Consider the following 16760-nt stretch of genomic DNA (forward strand, 5'->3'; position numbering starts at 1 on the left):
CATCTTTCCCACAGGCTCCCTTCAGGCAGTGAAAGGCCACAACTGGGTCACCCTGAGGCCTCCTTACGAGTCCTTCCTGTTTGCCCTCCATTTCTTACCTCCTAGAATGATGTGAATTTAAAATAAGATGTAAGAGATGTTGTGTTCTTCCCTGGCACCAGCTGCCTCACTGCAGTAGCTATTCACTAATTAGCTACTCGAATGCTCAATTTTCTACATTCATAAAAACACAAACCAAACTAATTAAAATCCTACTGCGCCACAGCATTACAAACTCCTAACACCACCCCACAGTTCCCTGACTTGTTCACATTCAAAACAGAAATTCCAGAGAAGGTGAAGCACCCAGGGCCTTAGTAACACACTCTTCTATAGGTTGCATTCTGTGCCTAGATTTTGCATTCCTAGTCAGGTGTTGGCCACTTCAGGATGTGAGAATGGCTGGGACAAGGTGTCTCCTACATCCACAGGATGTGATAGCCTATCCAGCCACATAAGAATTTTCCATCTCATGAATTGATCTGGACTAGGGAAAATATGATGCATGGTAGGGTTTTGTAAAGAAACAAAGCTTTGAACTAGGGCTTGTCCTTTGGTGATTTATGCACAAGTAGGCAGCAGATGCCAAGGGCTGTCCCTAAGGTTGGTCCCAGTTGTACCAAGGCTGTGAAATGGGAGCTCCATCTGAAAACAGCAACACTGACTATTTAGTTACAGTTCTAGAAATGAATTATTTTTTACATAATGAGAAAGGAAGGAGTGAGTTGAGTCCTATTATTTATGCATCCACAGGCAGCAAATATCAAAACCATCTACAGTTACCTAATGCCTTAAATGTTACCTAATGCTTTAAAAGCGCCACTTGCCAGAACTAGGTTATATTCAGTAGTAACAGTTTTTATAATTATACTATGAAAAAACCTGCTAAATAACACTCTACCTACTTGCTTGTGTGATAAGGTACAATATCAGTGAGGGAGAATAATTTTTCAGAGATAATTCAGTTTCTAAACCTGGTGTAGCTGTCGGTGACAAAGGTGGGGATAGAGCAGCACAGCAGAACTGACCTTTCCATTCTTTGCCCCTTTTCCATCAATTCAAGCAGCTGTTGGTCTGAGTGACTGCACAGCAGTCCCCGTGCAAACAATTCCTATTTACTCAAACGTGTATTTCCTTAAACACATAACAGCTCACAGCTTCTCCCTCCCGAGAAACTGCCCACAGAGCCATTCTGTGCCAAGGGAGGTGCCAGGGCATGCAATGCACAGCTTCCCCTCCAATATCTCACTTCGCACCCTCCCTCACTCTCTTATCACTGCTGTTAATAATGCACCGAGAAGAAGGATTCCATTTCTGTGTCCCCTGTCAGCAGGGACATGGCAGAACAGGGGATGGAGGCACAGCCCTCCAGCTCCTCTGTGCCCATCCCAGGCTATCCCTGTGCACAAACGCAGGGCCCGCCGAGGAGGAGGAGAGGATGAGCTGCCCAGCCGTGGAGCCCCCAGCAAACGGGATTTCCCGCAATTCCCATGCCCGGGAAGGCGAGCGCAGCTCCGGACCAGCCCCGGAGGCAGTGCAAACCCTGGCAATGCAGCCCCTGGCAGGGCTTTCGGCAGCGCACAGTGACCGCCCCGACACTGCCACAAACCCTCCGGGATGTCTCAGAGAAATCCGCGCCATTCCCTCACTAGAGGGAGTCTCAAGACAAGCATTGCTGAGCCCTCTCGGCAGCCGGTAAAGGAGCAGAGGGGCGGCACAGTAAAACGGGATGTTGGGAAGGGAATGAGCCCTCAAAAGCCAAACAACAGCAGCTGCCGTGTTCCAAAAGGGCTTTTGTTTTTTTTCTTCGACAGAAGGCATTTCTTGCACTATGCTGTTTCCTTCTGAAAGACACCCTGAAAGTGCAAACGAGCACTAAGCCAACGATGTTCTCCCTGAACAGACACCTCTGTACTTCATCTCCCACTGCAGTACACCACGACTGGGGAACAATGTGAGGATTAGCTGGTATTTAGAACCCAAGATACTGACCATGAAAAACCACTGTTTACATTTACACCTTGAAAACACAGTCCTAGAGAAGGCTCCTACCTATTAGTGAAACAAAAAAGCAACACCTGTACTTTTTCTGGAGGAAACAAGATTATCATGGTCACTCCAGAGGCTGCTCAAGAAACAGCTACTTTGGAGGGAGATGCAAGTTGTAATTTTTCCCCCTCAGGAGCTCTAAAGTTAAAATTTGCATATATTGAAGCCAGCTTAGGCATGCTGCTTCACTTGGTCTCTGAAGCTCCCAGGGAAGTGTGATCACCAATGAACAGCTAAGAAAACTCATAAAAATCATCCTGTTAAATATGAGACCTCAGATTAAAGAATAAGGAGTTGCCATCCAGGCACACCTTAAATTTATGAGCAGTTTGCCTTCATCCCTAGTTCAATTTCCACGTTCAGTGTCATGTTGCTCACTGCATATAAAGCCACAACTCAATTTCATCTACAATAGCTTTATAATTCTTAGCCTAAAAATCCTCTTTCTATGCATTTTTTTTAACAAGAGGAAAGTTAAGTGCTGTAGATATTAATTTGTGTTCATTGAATATTATAAATACGAATGACTCTGTATTTGAACTTCCTACTTTGTTTTCAGATGAGAAAAATAACCAGCCAGTTATCCATCCTGATGAGTATTTAGTTCAATCCACAGGTAATGATAGTTTCACCATAACAGTCCTTATTAATTTACCTATTAATTATTTACAGGCCCCAAGCTGCACTTCATTTGGCTCAGTCTTTGGATTAACAGCTGCTTGCCTTCCCCTTGGGCTGAGCTCTCCTGTACATCAAGCACTACCAGCCACATCAGTGGCTGCCAGAGTCTCAATTTCAATTCTGTGTTACAATTTCTACCCTGAAAACTGCTCCTGCAGATGATTTTATTCTGAGGCTAATGGGAAGGACGAACAACTGCAGCCAGCACTGGAATGCTCCTCACCATTACTGGGATTTCACCCCAGCTCCCAAAAGCAACACTCACACGCCTCTGCTCCCGTTTGCTTAAAAGCAGAAAGTTTTCCTTTGGTCCCCTGGCAGCTGCAGCGGGGCTGGAGATTGCTAAACCATCTGTGCCTGACGTGGCACTGCAGACCTGGCCCTGGCAGCTCCTGCATGTTTCATCAGGGCTCAGCTTTCAGTCTAGACAGCTCCTCAACGTTTCAGAGCCTCGGGACAAAGCCAGGGTGGCACCAAGTGTGCACAGAGCATTTTTTAAAAAAATTAAAAACAAAACAAAGCCCCTCAAAAAACATATTGCAACATAGCAGTTATGAACCATGGAAAAAGCTGTGCTGGGACTAGAGGCAGTGCATTCACATGCTGCCATAGCTGACTGGCTGAATAGATGCAGTTTGACCCAAAACCAGCACATGCACATCTTCCTGCTCATGCCTGAGGCACAGGTGTCATCAGCAGGACTTCAAAGTGAAACTCCCAACTCCTTGATGACATGGTTTCTTCATTATTGAACTGTGACAAACTCATGCATCTAAAGAACCCTTTCCCAAACAAATTCACAGAGAACAATCTTTGCCCGTAGCTGACCTCAGTCACATATCTGGCAACAGTGGTGGACTAAAGGCTACTTAAATAATTGCAGCTTTTCAACTAAGAGATTGTAACTGCATGTTTTAAAGCAATAAGGCAATAAAATACCTTAATGCACTATCACAGTCCAGTATCTAAACCTTTATAAAGTGAACAACCAACTCACATTTGTGAGTTCAGGGGAAAAATAAAGCAAACTCCAGGTTATTTCGGGCAGGCACTTCCCCTGTGTAAATGCAGCTCCCTTTCCCACACGGCTCCCCAGGGCTCCCAAAAGCTGAGCAGGCTGTCCCACTCTTGGGGTAAGTGTGCATCCACACACAAGGGTATTTCCCTTTTTCCCTTACAGCTCCTCAAAAATAAGCTTTGTTCAAAGGAAGCACAGAAAAGAAGCTTTTGGAAGGAGCTGCCCTGAATCATGAGCTTGTGGGCTTTCATCCCAAACCATTACTACTACAACTTTTTATCAGAAATATCCACAAGAAAGGGAGGTACACACTTTCCTCTGACATGCAAAGCAGGGAGAAGACAAAGCAATTCTGCTAAAGAACCAGGGGGACCTGAAAGCTTTCAGTTTCAGGCACACACACACAGAGGACAGTGAGACTTTTGTGCACTGTTGATCACAGCCAAACCAGGAAAAGCAAACACATTTTGGGTATTTCTCCAGAGGAATTTAACACCTGCCCTGGGTGCAGTCACGAAGCCCATCCTGCCCAAATCCCCTTTCTGCCTGTGCTCTGGGCTGCCAGCATGGGCTCCTCTGCAGCTGTGTGCTCAGGGGCTGGGAGAGGGGACACCCTCAATCAGCACCTTGCTGTGCTCTCTTCTCTTGATAAAACTTGCTATAAACCTGGTGATTTGGTTTTTAGCCCCACCAGAGCTGGATGCAGTGCAGTGCTCAATGGACAGGCCAGCTGCTGTGAAGGCTCCTCAATTTGTACAGCCCATTCCTTCTTTCCTGAAGGAATTGAACTCTTTAGGCAAAAATAATCTTTTTGTCTAAAGAGTTCATCTTTTTTGAGTAGCTCTCAGAAGGATCCTCTGCAGATCCTCAAGACAAAGGTCTTTTACTTGCTGCTGGGGACAAAACTGCATTGCAAAGCAACCAAATTCCATTTTCACAGCCCCACAGACAGCTCATTGCTGATGCTGGACACCCAAAGGGTACTGCAAGGAAATCCTCTCGGTCTGCAAAGTGATTCTCTTATCCTATCTCCTTTGGGCAGGGTGTTTGTGCTTTTCCCTTTGGAAGCATCTGGAGAGGACAGGGTGCCTGTGAAGCTGTGCTGGTTCTGCCATGAGTCAGACACTGCAAGAGTGCCCCGGGGGAGCTCAGTGCAGCTTCACAAGCACTGACACACCAGGAACAGAGAGTTTGGACAGGGCTGCACCTAAGGAGCAACACAAGTGCTGCTCCTGATAAGATCTCCAAGGATTTGTCACAAACTCTCTTAATAAAGTGTTTAGGAAAAACCCAATAGAATCCCACACAGACCTGGGTGTCCCACTATGAGACATCTACAGAGCACTGCACTTGCAAACCAATGCATAAAAAAGAGAAGAAAAATGTAGATGTAGATCTAAATCTGACCTGAGGATTAGATTAAGCTTAAAAAACAGAGAATTTCAAAGCCTGACAATTCCAAAGTGCCCATGGCATCTGTATTCCTGTTTACCCTACTGAAAATCAGAGAGCCTTGTCCACTATGGTCTACTTATCTTTGAAGGCTTCAAGAAATATGTCTTGGAGTTTGCTAAGTGTTTTCCTGAGGAAGCATATTTTAATAGGATAACATTGACCCTTTATGTTGTCTTAGAGACAGTAAATAGATTATTCCTCCTGCAGCAGGGAAGCCACTTGCACTTTGTAATTCCTAAGTTTTTAAATTGTGCTGGCATAGCTGTTTCAGGGTCAGGAGAAGGACTGGCAAGGAGAAGCTGGGAACTTCATAAACTGGGGAAAATAAAATAGGTAATTACATGGTACATTTGTTACATAAGCCTTGTAGCTGGATGAGTACTAAATTAATATAAATAAATTCATTTTCATAGCCAGAGGACTGAAGTTCAGTCGTGTTTAAGCTGTAAAAAACCTATTGTTTTTCATATTTCTACCTGAAATGGAATTCCTCTCGCTTCCCTTATAAATAACCAAATATAGAAATACCAAGAGATAAATAATCAAGTTTCTTTGATCTCCTTTTCACATCTTTATCTGCTTATCTAGTAGGAACTACTCTGTAGTCTCTCTGGGTGCAGAGAATAAGAGGTTTCTGACCTAAAGAGATGAAAATTCAGTGGTTATTGGAGGATGACATAATAAATAATAATAAATATATTTATAATAATTATAATATTTAAAATAAATAAATATAATAAATAAATATAATGAATAAATACTAAAAAATTAATAATAAAGAAGAGCTACTGGGCCACTAAGGCAACTGCTTCTACCTTTATCCTGTGCTTCAGATGACACTACAGTTTTCATATTTGTCAAAAAATAAAGCTGTTTTCAAAGTAATATACAAAGTCTAGAGAAACCTATTAAAAAAAAAAAAAAAGATTTCTAAGGCTGTCAGGCACATAAAATAAATCTGTGTTGTTCTCTCACTGGAAGGGCAGCACAGAGCAGTGCTTGATGCAATTTGTGAGGGGCAGCAATTTTGTTTCAGTTGTGCAGAGTCACTTGGGCCAGAAAGGAAACTCATGAGTCACTGCAGGCACAGTTCAGCCCACCCTGGCTGCAGCTTTATATCAAATTATTCCATGCAGTGCTCCACAAGATGGGTTCACTTGGATGCTATTTTTGCTATTGAGAATCTCAACAAAATCTCCAACAAACTGGGGTAACAAAGGCTGAATTTTACTTGGGTTTTTGCTTTGCTTCAATTGCTTTATTTCAAGTGACTGAAGAATAGAGTATTCCCCACTATGAAATGCTGAAAGTGGTTGGGGAATAAAAGCCACAAATTGAGTTCTGTTATCTGTAATCCAGCCATTCCACCACCAATTTGCTTTCCATGAGATCACATCTGACAGGAACGATTTCTCTTTCCTTCTCCCCTCTCAACCACAAGATGTAAATTCATATTTACCCTGCTGTAAAATCCTAGAGGCTAGAAAGCAGCATAGATTTTGCATTTCACACTTGAGAACCGTTGGCATCAAACCTTTGCTGGGGTATTTTAGCTAAAAAACAAACTTTACTTCTTAACTAATTTGTTCTCAAAGTATAACTCTTCTCCTTTTCCTGCAGCAAAGTAGCAGAAGGTTTTAATTGGCGGATGATGGTGATGGGGCTGAAAACAGCCTGCTCTAGTCAAGGGCTTAATTGCTATTATGTTGATAGGAATCATACTTTAGTCTTACTCCTGCTGCCAGAAAAAGAACTTGACAAACACCCTCTTAAGACAAGAACAAGCTCATCAACTCACTCTTGCAGGCAAACTGTATTATTTTATAAATATTTGTTACCTTTTAGAAGTTAGTTTAAATTTGGGTACTAGTTTTGCAAACACTCAAGCTTCTTCTGCTGTGGCTGGATAAAGGAATAAGAGACCCCACAAAGTTATTAAAGAGTGTTACCTAAAGGACATTATTTCTTTAAACAAGTATTTTTCTATGTCAGAAAATGTGGAAATTTGCAAAATATTCCACCCCCCTGCAGCAATGAATGAGCTGTAGCTACAAAGTAAATTCCAAAAACAAACTAACAAAACTTTGCACCTCCAACTCACTAAGGATCAAGAGAAACCTCCCAACAATCGCCGCTCAGTATTTTTTCATTTATTAAAACTGTTTCAGGAAAATGAACGAAATGTGAGCACACCATTCTAGCCAGGCACTCTCTGAGCCACATCCAGACTGTTTTGAGCCAGTGAAATGACATCTGTTGAATTTAGCACACTTTGGAGCAGCTTCCCTGAGAGCCAATGTGAAAAGCAGTGAGCACTGGATACTGAGTAATGAGAGCAAAATCACTAAAAATGTTTCTGGACTGGTGTAAGTTGGGAAATACTTTAAAATGAGAGATTGAGGATTTCTCTATGGATATACTGACTCCCTTTACAACAGGTCAGTGTAAGAACATTGCTACTGCAATTAATTTAATTCCTGCTGCTTTGTAGAAGAAGCCAACAGGGCTGCTAATAAACTGCACCTACTAAAAGCAATCTAGGGCACACAAAGTCTTCATAGTTTTAGAAGAAACCTGCAAAGGTCATTCTGATAGTATCACCCTGAGCATGATCCTCACCTCAGCAGGCAAACATCTGGAACATCTGGTAAGTGAGAGGAGTCAGCAGCTGCTTGGCCCTACAGAACTCCAGGTTTGGGACCAGCGACACGCACATGGAATGGGAAGAAAGAGGCAGAATCTGTATTATCCATCACCACAAGCTGTCTCCAGGTTAATATTAATAGTTTTTAAACCAAGCTGGGTTTTTTTCCATATGCAAGTCAGCTGAAGGTAAGGGATCTCTGGCAGTCCTGAGAGGGCAGAGATAAAGAGAAGGGGTTTGAGCACACAAGTTTCACACCTGGCCTGCTCAAGGCCAAGCCCAAACAATGGGAACAAGGCAGCAGAGAGTCTTATATTTAGAGCTGTTTTTTCAAGTAATTATTTAATATTACAGGACACCAGTAAAATGTAGAAATTACAGTTTTAATAGTAAAACACAGACCACTCAGCCATAATATGACACATTTATGGAGTGGCTTTTCTGCCAAAACATTTATTCACTTCCCTCTGAAAAAAGAAATTAAACAGTCCTGGTCCACCCAGCCAGGAAGCATTCCCACTTTGGAGATGAAAGTGCACTGCTGCACATCCGAAGGCCACTGTGACAAATACTCACTTCTGGTGTGTGCAAGGAAGAGAAAGTGGGTGAGTTTAAATATCTGGCTTAAGGGACTATTCCCTCTTGAGAACAAAGGTAGAAAACAAGGACTGGGTAGGGATAGGTCTGGTTTAATCTCCTATATAACTTGCAAAAAGAAAATAGAGTGAAGAATGTGGGTTCAGGTGTGAGTTTCTACTGCAGATAAGACTTTTGAGGAAACACAAATTTTAGAATTTAACTTAGCTCCACTTAAAAGAGAAAACAGAGGCTTCACTGAACACAGAGCTCCACAGAGGAGAAACATTTGTGATACCATTGAAATACCTTGAGTGGTATTATTGTAATTCAAGAGTTCTGACCATGTGTCACAGGGCTAGGGCATGCTGGGGAACTTTTAATTCTCTTTCTCTCCTTAAACAAGAGCACAACAGAAAGTGACATGCTTTTCAGGCCACAAACAATAATGAGCAAAGAAAGCAGGTAAAAGAGTCTATTAAATTAATAACAACCCTAATTTTAAAAAGGAAACATGAAAGAACAACCTTTCAAACCAAATAATCAAATATCACTGTCAAAAGCATCCATTTAGTAAAGCAAGTGGCTTCTAAACATAGACTATCCAAGCAACACTCGATAGAAAAAAATCTGTGAGAAAGTAGCAGCTACTTCCTCCAAATTCACTTCTAAAGACAGATGCTGACTTTGGAAACATATTTGCTTACTGCTTATTATTTAGATAAGAATTTGCCATCATTTTCCACAAAGAAGCTGCTCTCTGTGCACTCTGCTCCACCAAAATCCATACAACTTTAAGAGCATCACTCTGATCTTCCTGCTCATCTCACTGCATCCTTTCTCCACCTACCCCAGGAAAGAAACTTTATTATAATAACTTTATTGAACCATTACTGTAAGCACATACTCACCAGAAGACACTGAGAACTTGTGATCAGAGAAGAGTTTAGGTTGGGAAAGACCCTCAGGATCAGCAAGTCCCAGTGTTAGCCCAGCCCTGGCAACTCCAAGACTAAACCAAGTCAGTCAGCAACACACCCACACAGCTCTCAAACACTGCCCTGGGCAGCCTGTTCAAACGCCTGAGAGCTCTTTCAGGGAATAAATTTTCCTTAATGTCCAACCTAAACCACCCCTGCCTAACTTGAGCCCTTTGCTCTTGCCCTGTCCCTTGCCACTTGGAAAAGACCAACACTCACCACACTACAACAAGACCATGACAAACATCCAACAAAGTCCAATGCCTTAGCAAAAGGTTATAAAATATGCACAAGTGCCATATTCCCTCAATCTTGAGAAAAGGAAATAAAGCAAGATTCTTACTCACAAGTTGGAAGAACAAGTTCCCAGGAGCTGCTGAATCTGAGAAACAACATCACTGCTGCAGCAAAAGCCCCATCAGAGGCTATTTGAGTCAGCTGCCCACCCCATTAACCTAATAGTGCCCAGCCCTAAGAGGGAAATCCTGGTGCTAATGAACTCCCTGGCAATCCTTCTTGGGTTTGAAGGCCCAGGATGTAGAATGGGACCTAGAGTTGAAGTTCATTGATGCTCACTGTCAATTTCAGTGCTCCAACTCCACTCAGGAATAACATTATGGTGAATATAACAACAACAATAATGGTATTTACGTCCTGTGCCTCCCCTCCCTTGGGCAGAGAGCAAAGGCAAAGCTCCTAAGCAAGTATTGGCCACCTGAATGAGCAGCTGGAGGAGGAAAAGGGTGCAGCCCCACTCCCAGTGAGGGAAGGGAAGAGGGGACAAGGTTCTGTGTGGGGGCACTGCCACGAGGCACCCCTAGACCCCCCAGTTGTGATGGGATTGCCATTTACTGCTGCTCAGCCCTGCAGGGAGGAGCTGGTCAGGAAAGCTCACGGGGTGGTGTCATCTGCGTTTCAACTCCTGAGTAAGGCAGGCACAAATGTGACAGGGGCAAGTGGCAGAGACGGGCTGCAGGCTCTGATTTTTGGAAATTCTGTTCAAACAGAACAGAGTTTCACAGAGTCATAGCCCTGTGATAACTCATCAAAGTCACACTCTAAATTAAAACAGGAGCACAAGCCAAAGAACATGCAGCATGTTCTGCAGGCACCCTGCAGCGCTCAGAGCAGGACAGAGCAGCGTCTGCAGCCTCTCAGGAATGTCTTCTGCTCTTTTAATAGTTCTCCTCGGTGGGGTGGGGAGGTTTGTATCACGTATCTTTCTCCCCTTGCTGAATCAAAAATAGAGCCCTGAGTCACAGGCAGTGCCTGGCCACGCTGAGCACGTGTCCCCAGCTCCCCCAGGCCTCCTCCTCACCTCCAGCAGCTCTCCTGCTCCAGGAGGAGAAAATCCTCTCCCTGCCTCAGCACGTGCTCCCAGCAGCCTGGTAGATGATGCCTGTGGATCCAGAAATACACTGAAATGGGTGGGAAGTTTTCCTGCTGCCTTCCAGGATGTTGGATCAGGGCTGTTGGGTTGGAGATGTCCACCTTGGAATGGGGCAGCTGGCCCTGGATGGATGGAGTTCCACATGGAACATGCCCTGCAAAGAGCACTTATCCTGCCCATTTTTAGTGGGAATGCCAGGATGACATTGAGCACAAAAGGTGTAACCAGGGACCCTTAAATGCAGTGATTTTGAACCTCAATCTCTTCTCCATAACCCTGTTCTGAAGAGCCAAAACACTTCCCCTTCCACTCAGACCTGCAAAATGAACAACAGGGAGCATAAACCCATGGTGGTTCATCAATGTCCTAAGAATAGATATTCCCATGCTTTGTACAGGTAATCACTGTGAAAGTTGCAAGCTAGGCAGTTTCACAGAAATTTTTGGGTTTCTAATATCTACTTTAAGTTTGTATTTTACTCCCCAAAACATGTTTGTGCTTTGTCCCAAATAATAACAGTCTATGCTAGCATACCTACAGTAATTATCTTCAGGGGTGATTGAGGTACAAAGAGTGGAAAAGGAAGGAAAACACAGAGACACAAATTCAGTTTTCCCAGAGCTGTTAATTACTCATTAGTTTGATATTATTAGCTATTAATACATAACTAACACAGGGGTCAGGCCCCCACAAGCCCTCCTAGCACTGCTCCCAGCAGGGCCCTGCTGTGGCTCCCACCTTGCTCAACAAGCAGCAATATTTACCCACTGGGTTGAGCAATGCTGGCCATGCCCAGCCCAGGCTCACGTTTCAGGGCAGCCTGAATTTTGACACTGACCCTGTTGCTAATCTGTGCTAGCATGCAGACCTTGGCCTTGTTAAAGACTCTCATTGCAGCCTCCCAGATCTGCTTTTTAGGGCTTTGATCTCTCATCCGAGCATCATCGCACCTTTGCTGGCGCTTCAAAATAAAATTATTTATTACTGCTTGCCATTGTCTCCATACTGTGTAACTTCTGCATTTTAAATGTATTTATTCTGCATTCCTGACTCTCTTTTCCCTTATAATGCCATCTCTTCATCTCTCTGGTTTTAGGAGAGAATCTTGAGGTGCATCTTACACAGTGAAATAAGGCGCTAAGGAGACTTAGGGACAGGCCAAGGATTTCACTTCTGGCTTGTATCTATTTCACAGGGACATGTCCCACCACCGTACACTGCTGTAACACTGCACTTATCATGTGCCTTGAGGGACAACGAGAGAAATTCTGACCCTGTTATAACCTAATTTTGTACACATATGTTTGGATTTCATTAGGAAAAGCAACACGAACTGAGATGCCCAGTGGCCCACCAGCAGTCACTGTAAGTATTTTAAAGCTGTGACATCCAGGTGCTCTGCAGCCTCCATTTCTGATTAACCAGCTCTGTGACCCTGCTCCCCATCCAAGCAGCTCCACAAACGCAAAAGCAGTGAATGAACAGTGTGAGCCTGTGAGCACAAGCTGACCGTGCTCTCCTGAAGCACACAGCAGGCAATTCCATGCCCTCCCTGGGCTCCCTGCCTGTGTCCATGAGCACGGCCCAGGCAGGGCAAGCCCTGAGCAGGGGATGCAGCCTCCAGCTGCCCCCACAGCCCCCAGCACACGTGGGAGCCACAGCTCTGCAGGATCCAAACCGTGACACCGCCCCCCAAAAGAGACGTGGGCTGGGAAAGAAAGCTGAGAAGCCCACTCACTTCTGAGCTCACCCATGGAAAGCACAGTGCTTGCTCACTGCTGGGAACGAGGACTTTTCTGTGTACAAATGATGGCACTGCTGCCTTCCTCAGAGCCTTCCCACGGAGAATGGGGGTGGGCAGCAGAAGGAGAGCTCTGAGCACCATTTCAGGTACCTGTGCTCCCAAATACCTCATTAGTGACAAATTGAAAGGATTCCCAAAAAGAATATCCTTAATGCAAAATAAATACACTCATCCCTCCTTGCTCTGCCCCCAAAATGCTTCTGAATATTTGAAATGGTGAAAGAACAGAAGGATTCTATATCACAACAATCCTGAAATTCAAAATCACCAGCTCTTTGCTTCAAATAATTCACTATGGTGATTTTAACAGCACAAATCCTCCCTTCCTCATAATATTATGATCCTTTTTGGTTTGCGAGACTTCAGAAAAAATCTTTTTGAAAAAGAAATGACATAAAAGATGCTCCTGACAGCAGCCCAGTGAACAGAAGCTGTTTCTTCCCATCCTTCCCCTCCCATCTCACAGGGAACAAAGAGAATTTTCCACCTCTCAGCTTCACAGACTTCCCCAGGGCAAAAAACAAGCTTGCATCAGTCCCTGAAAATAGTTGCAGGGTATTGCTGCTGAAACTGCTTCACATTTAGGTCAAATCTTGAGAAGATTTGCAGCCAGAGCTGAAGTGGTTTTAGGAGAGAACCTTGAGGTGCATCTCACACACTGAAATAAGGCACTAAGGAGACCTAGGGACAGGCCAAGGATTTCAAGTCACTGGAAAGCCAACTAATATTTTGTGTACAACTCTTGTGAGAACAGAGCAGTGTTTTTGTGACAAGTGATAAAGAACAATGAACTTTCAAAGGAACAAAGGTGCCTGGGAAATGCAGGGAGCTCTACTGTAGGTGCCCTCTGAGAGGCAATGGGACACAGGGGCAGGAAAAAGGGAAAGCAGAAAATAATGTGACAAATCAACTTGGTCTTACAGAAGAAATTTAATCATGTAAGGCATTTAATCATGCCCTATTTTAAAAAAGCAGGAGGAGGGGTATGATTATAATATAAAATGTGCCCTTCCAAATTCTCTTTGCTGACCACTTGCTAATGCTAATTTTACTGTCATTTTGTTGTGAAATTCATTTCACATTTTCAGAGCTGTTCACAGAATTATATAGGTGTACTGGGGATTTGGAAACTGAGCAGGCATTTATTCCTGTAACTAGCAGTCTGGTAATGCTTCATAAAACCAAAATACATAAACACCAAAAACATAACAAATGGTTTTTCATTTTAACCCAATACTTGATTTCACCCAAACATTGATTTTTCTATGATAGATGCCTGAAAATAGTCCACAGTCACTGTGGAAGTTTTCTTATCCTTTTGAATGAGTTTGTCATACAGTTACACTGCCAAGGCATCAGAAATTTGCCATATTATTGCCAACACAAATGATTTTAGTGTCTATTGTGAACCACAGAGCACACAAGTGTTGACACTAGATCCTCCCTGAATAATGATATTTAAAGTAGCTTGGTTCTCTCTGCACTGCCTGTAAAACCAGGTGTGGGATCAGCTCTGTGATGTTCTATAGGTTTCATTTGCACATTGTATGTTTTTTACCTGGGGGGCAGTTTGCCCTGCAGCTAATGCTGGTGCCATGTCCCAACAACCCTGTGTAGGAATAAAGTTGCTGCTGCTACCAGGACCTCCAGAGAGGATTTGCAGGAGTGGTGAAGGGGAATCGTTCCTGTTGTCACCGCGGGGCCGAGAGAGTGAACATGGCTCCTTCATGTTTGCTGGCAAATGACAGATCCTGGAGCCAGCTGAAACCAGGGCAGGCACCAGCTGCACCGGGAGCTCAGGATGAGACTGGAACAGGAATTGCTTCCTCAGCAGCAGTAATGTTTTTGACACAGCATGCCAGGAGTGAACACGCTGTCCTATGCACCCTTCCTTCCCCTGAGCACAAAAAACCTTTGTTTCTTTTACTGAAGGGAAAGGAGTAAAAGGTTTTCCCTACTGCATGCAGATATGTTTTCAGCATTCAGCACTGTCCTTTCATTCAAAATACGTAATTCTATTTTTATTCCCTGATTATCTAGCAGAATTCACCGTGACCCAAGGGAGAGGTTAATTCTTGTACTGAATATCCTATTGCCATGTGGTTTAGAGAGAGGGAATGTTGCTTCTCTTCATTTTGAAATTAAAATGCAGAATTTTCCTATTTATAATTTATTTCAACTGTATATTATCTGCTACTCCTTTTAAAGGCAAAGCATTGCTTACTTTCAGAAATGTACAATACAAAAAGGTATTCCTGAATGTTTTATTTTGGAAGTGTAAAGGCTTTTAAAATAAACAAAAGTAAATATTCAAATACATTTCATACTGCATGTGGTAGGAGTGGCTCCATACAACACAATACGGATGATGCAAATCCAGCAGTTAATTTCTTTGAGACATACAGTATAATATAGAGACACTTCCAGATCTGGTCTTGTGCCATTGCCTGACCCTTTTTTTATCATTTAAATCCAGCCTACTTTATTAGTTATTAATATTTTATTTTGCTATATTGATTGTTCAAGTTAGGAAAAAAAAAACAGTTAAAAACTACTGACTTGCAAACACTGCAAGACCCTAAAAAACCTGCAATCTCTGAGGATAAATATACATTTATTTTTTGAGAAAATGTGTCATTATCTGCAGTTGAATCAAGGCAAAATGATCGTGCAATTAAATAGTCTGAATTGAAATTTAAAGCTGCAGACCATGATTTTCCCTACTCCCAGTTCTGCTTGAAATCTCTCACACCTTTAAAAAAATATAATTAGCTTTAGATTTCCCCACAATAAATAACACCAGAACATACCTTGTGCTACCAACCTGAATTTTAAAAAAAAGTAAGAGGCCACCTCAGTGTTTTGAGTTCATGAGATCATTCAGACACAAAGCCCTAACAGAGTTTCCCAGTCAGAAGGCATCAGGAAGGCTCCTCGCTTATGGTAAACTTGGGCTTTAGCTTGACAGACCTTTTCCTGATGGTGCCCTTGGGGGACAGCGGCATGGCGTCCATGATGCTCTTGTCCTCCTCCAGCTGCCGGGCGGTGCACGACGGCGTGGGCACTTTCACCGTGTTGCCGAATTTGGAGTAGTCCACCGAGTACCGCCCGTCCTCCTCCGCCACGATGGGCACAAACCTTTGGCCCCAGAGGATCTCGTCCGCCAGGTAGGAGGTTCTGGCCTGCGTGGTGATGCCGGTGGTCTCCACCACCCCTTCCAGGATGACGATGATCTCCAGGTCCTCGTGGTGGTGCAGGTTCATGGGGGAGATGTCGTAGAGGGGGCTGTTCTTGTCTATCACGTGGTAGATGATGAGCGGGGACACCAGGAAGATGCTGTTGCCCCCCACGGGGTTCTCCATCTGGATGTCGATCTGGTTGAGGGGCACCACCTCGCCCTCCAGGCTGGCCGTCTTCTTCACCACCTGCATGCGGATGGTGGCACTGATGATCATGCTCTTGCGGAGGTCGCCCACCCTCAGCATGAAGCAGAGCCGGCCCTCCCGCAGCGCGATCACCGCGTGCTTGCTGAAGATGAGGGTCTCGGCCCGCCGGTGCGCCTGCGACGTCTTCATGAAGATGCAGCCCAGCATGATGGCGTTGATCACCAGCCCCACGATGTTCTGCACGATCAGCACCAGGATGGCGGCCGGGCACTCCTCCGTCACCATGCGCCCCCCGAAGCCGATGGTCACCTGCACCTCGATGGAGAAGAGGAAGGCGGAGGTGAAGGAGTGGATGCTGGTCACGCAGGGCACGAAGGCGGCCGCAGAGCCCGCCGTCCCCTCGGCGGGGTCCCGCTGCAGCCGGGTGCTGTGGTCCAGGTCCCCGTGCGCGAAGGCGATGAGCCACCAGACCATGCCGAAGAGCAGCCAGCTGCACAGGAAGGACATGGTGAAGATGAGCAGCGTGTGCGGCCACTTGAGGTCCACCAGGGTGGTGAAGACGTCCTGCAGGAAGCGCCCCTGCTCGCGGATGTTCTTGTGGGCCACATTGCAGGCGCCGTTCTTGCCCACGAAGCGCGCCCGCCTCTCCCGAGCGCGGTACCGGGCGTGATCGGGCACATCCTCGGCCAGCCGGGTCAGCACGTACTCCTCGGGGATGATGCCCTTCCTCGAGAGCAT

General features: G+C 44.6%; 1 protein-coding gene across 1 annotated transcript; it reads right to left on the reverse strand.

The window, feature by feature from the left end:
* Positions 1-14886: 14886 nt before the first annotated feature.
* KCNJ11 (potassium inwardly rectifying channel subfamily J member 11) lies at positions 14887-16760 on the reverse strand. Its single transcript, XM_059474129.1, has one exon. It carries the CDS (start codon positions 16758-16760, stop codon positions 15558-15560), a length of 1203 nt encoding a protein of 400 aa, XP_059330112.1. The 3' UTR covers positions 14887-15557.

Source organism: Ammospiza nelsoni, chromosome 6 (genome assembly GCF_027579445.1).
Source record: "Ammospiza nelsoni isolate bAmmNel1 chromosome 6, bAmmNel1.pri, whole genome shotgun sequence".
NCBI classification, from domain to species: domain Eukaryota; kingdom Metazoa; phylum Chordata; class Aves; order Passeriformes; family Passerellidae; genus Ammospiza; species Ammospiza nelsoni.

Bases quoted from the DNA above. Each gene is read 5' to 3' on its own strand.
- KCNJ11 (XM_059474129.1), bottom strand. From the start codon at position 16,760: ATGCTCTCGAGGAAGGGCATCATCCCCGAGGAGTACGTGCTGACCCGG.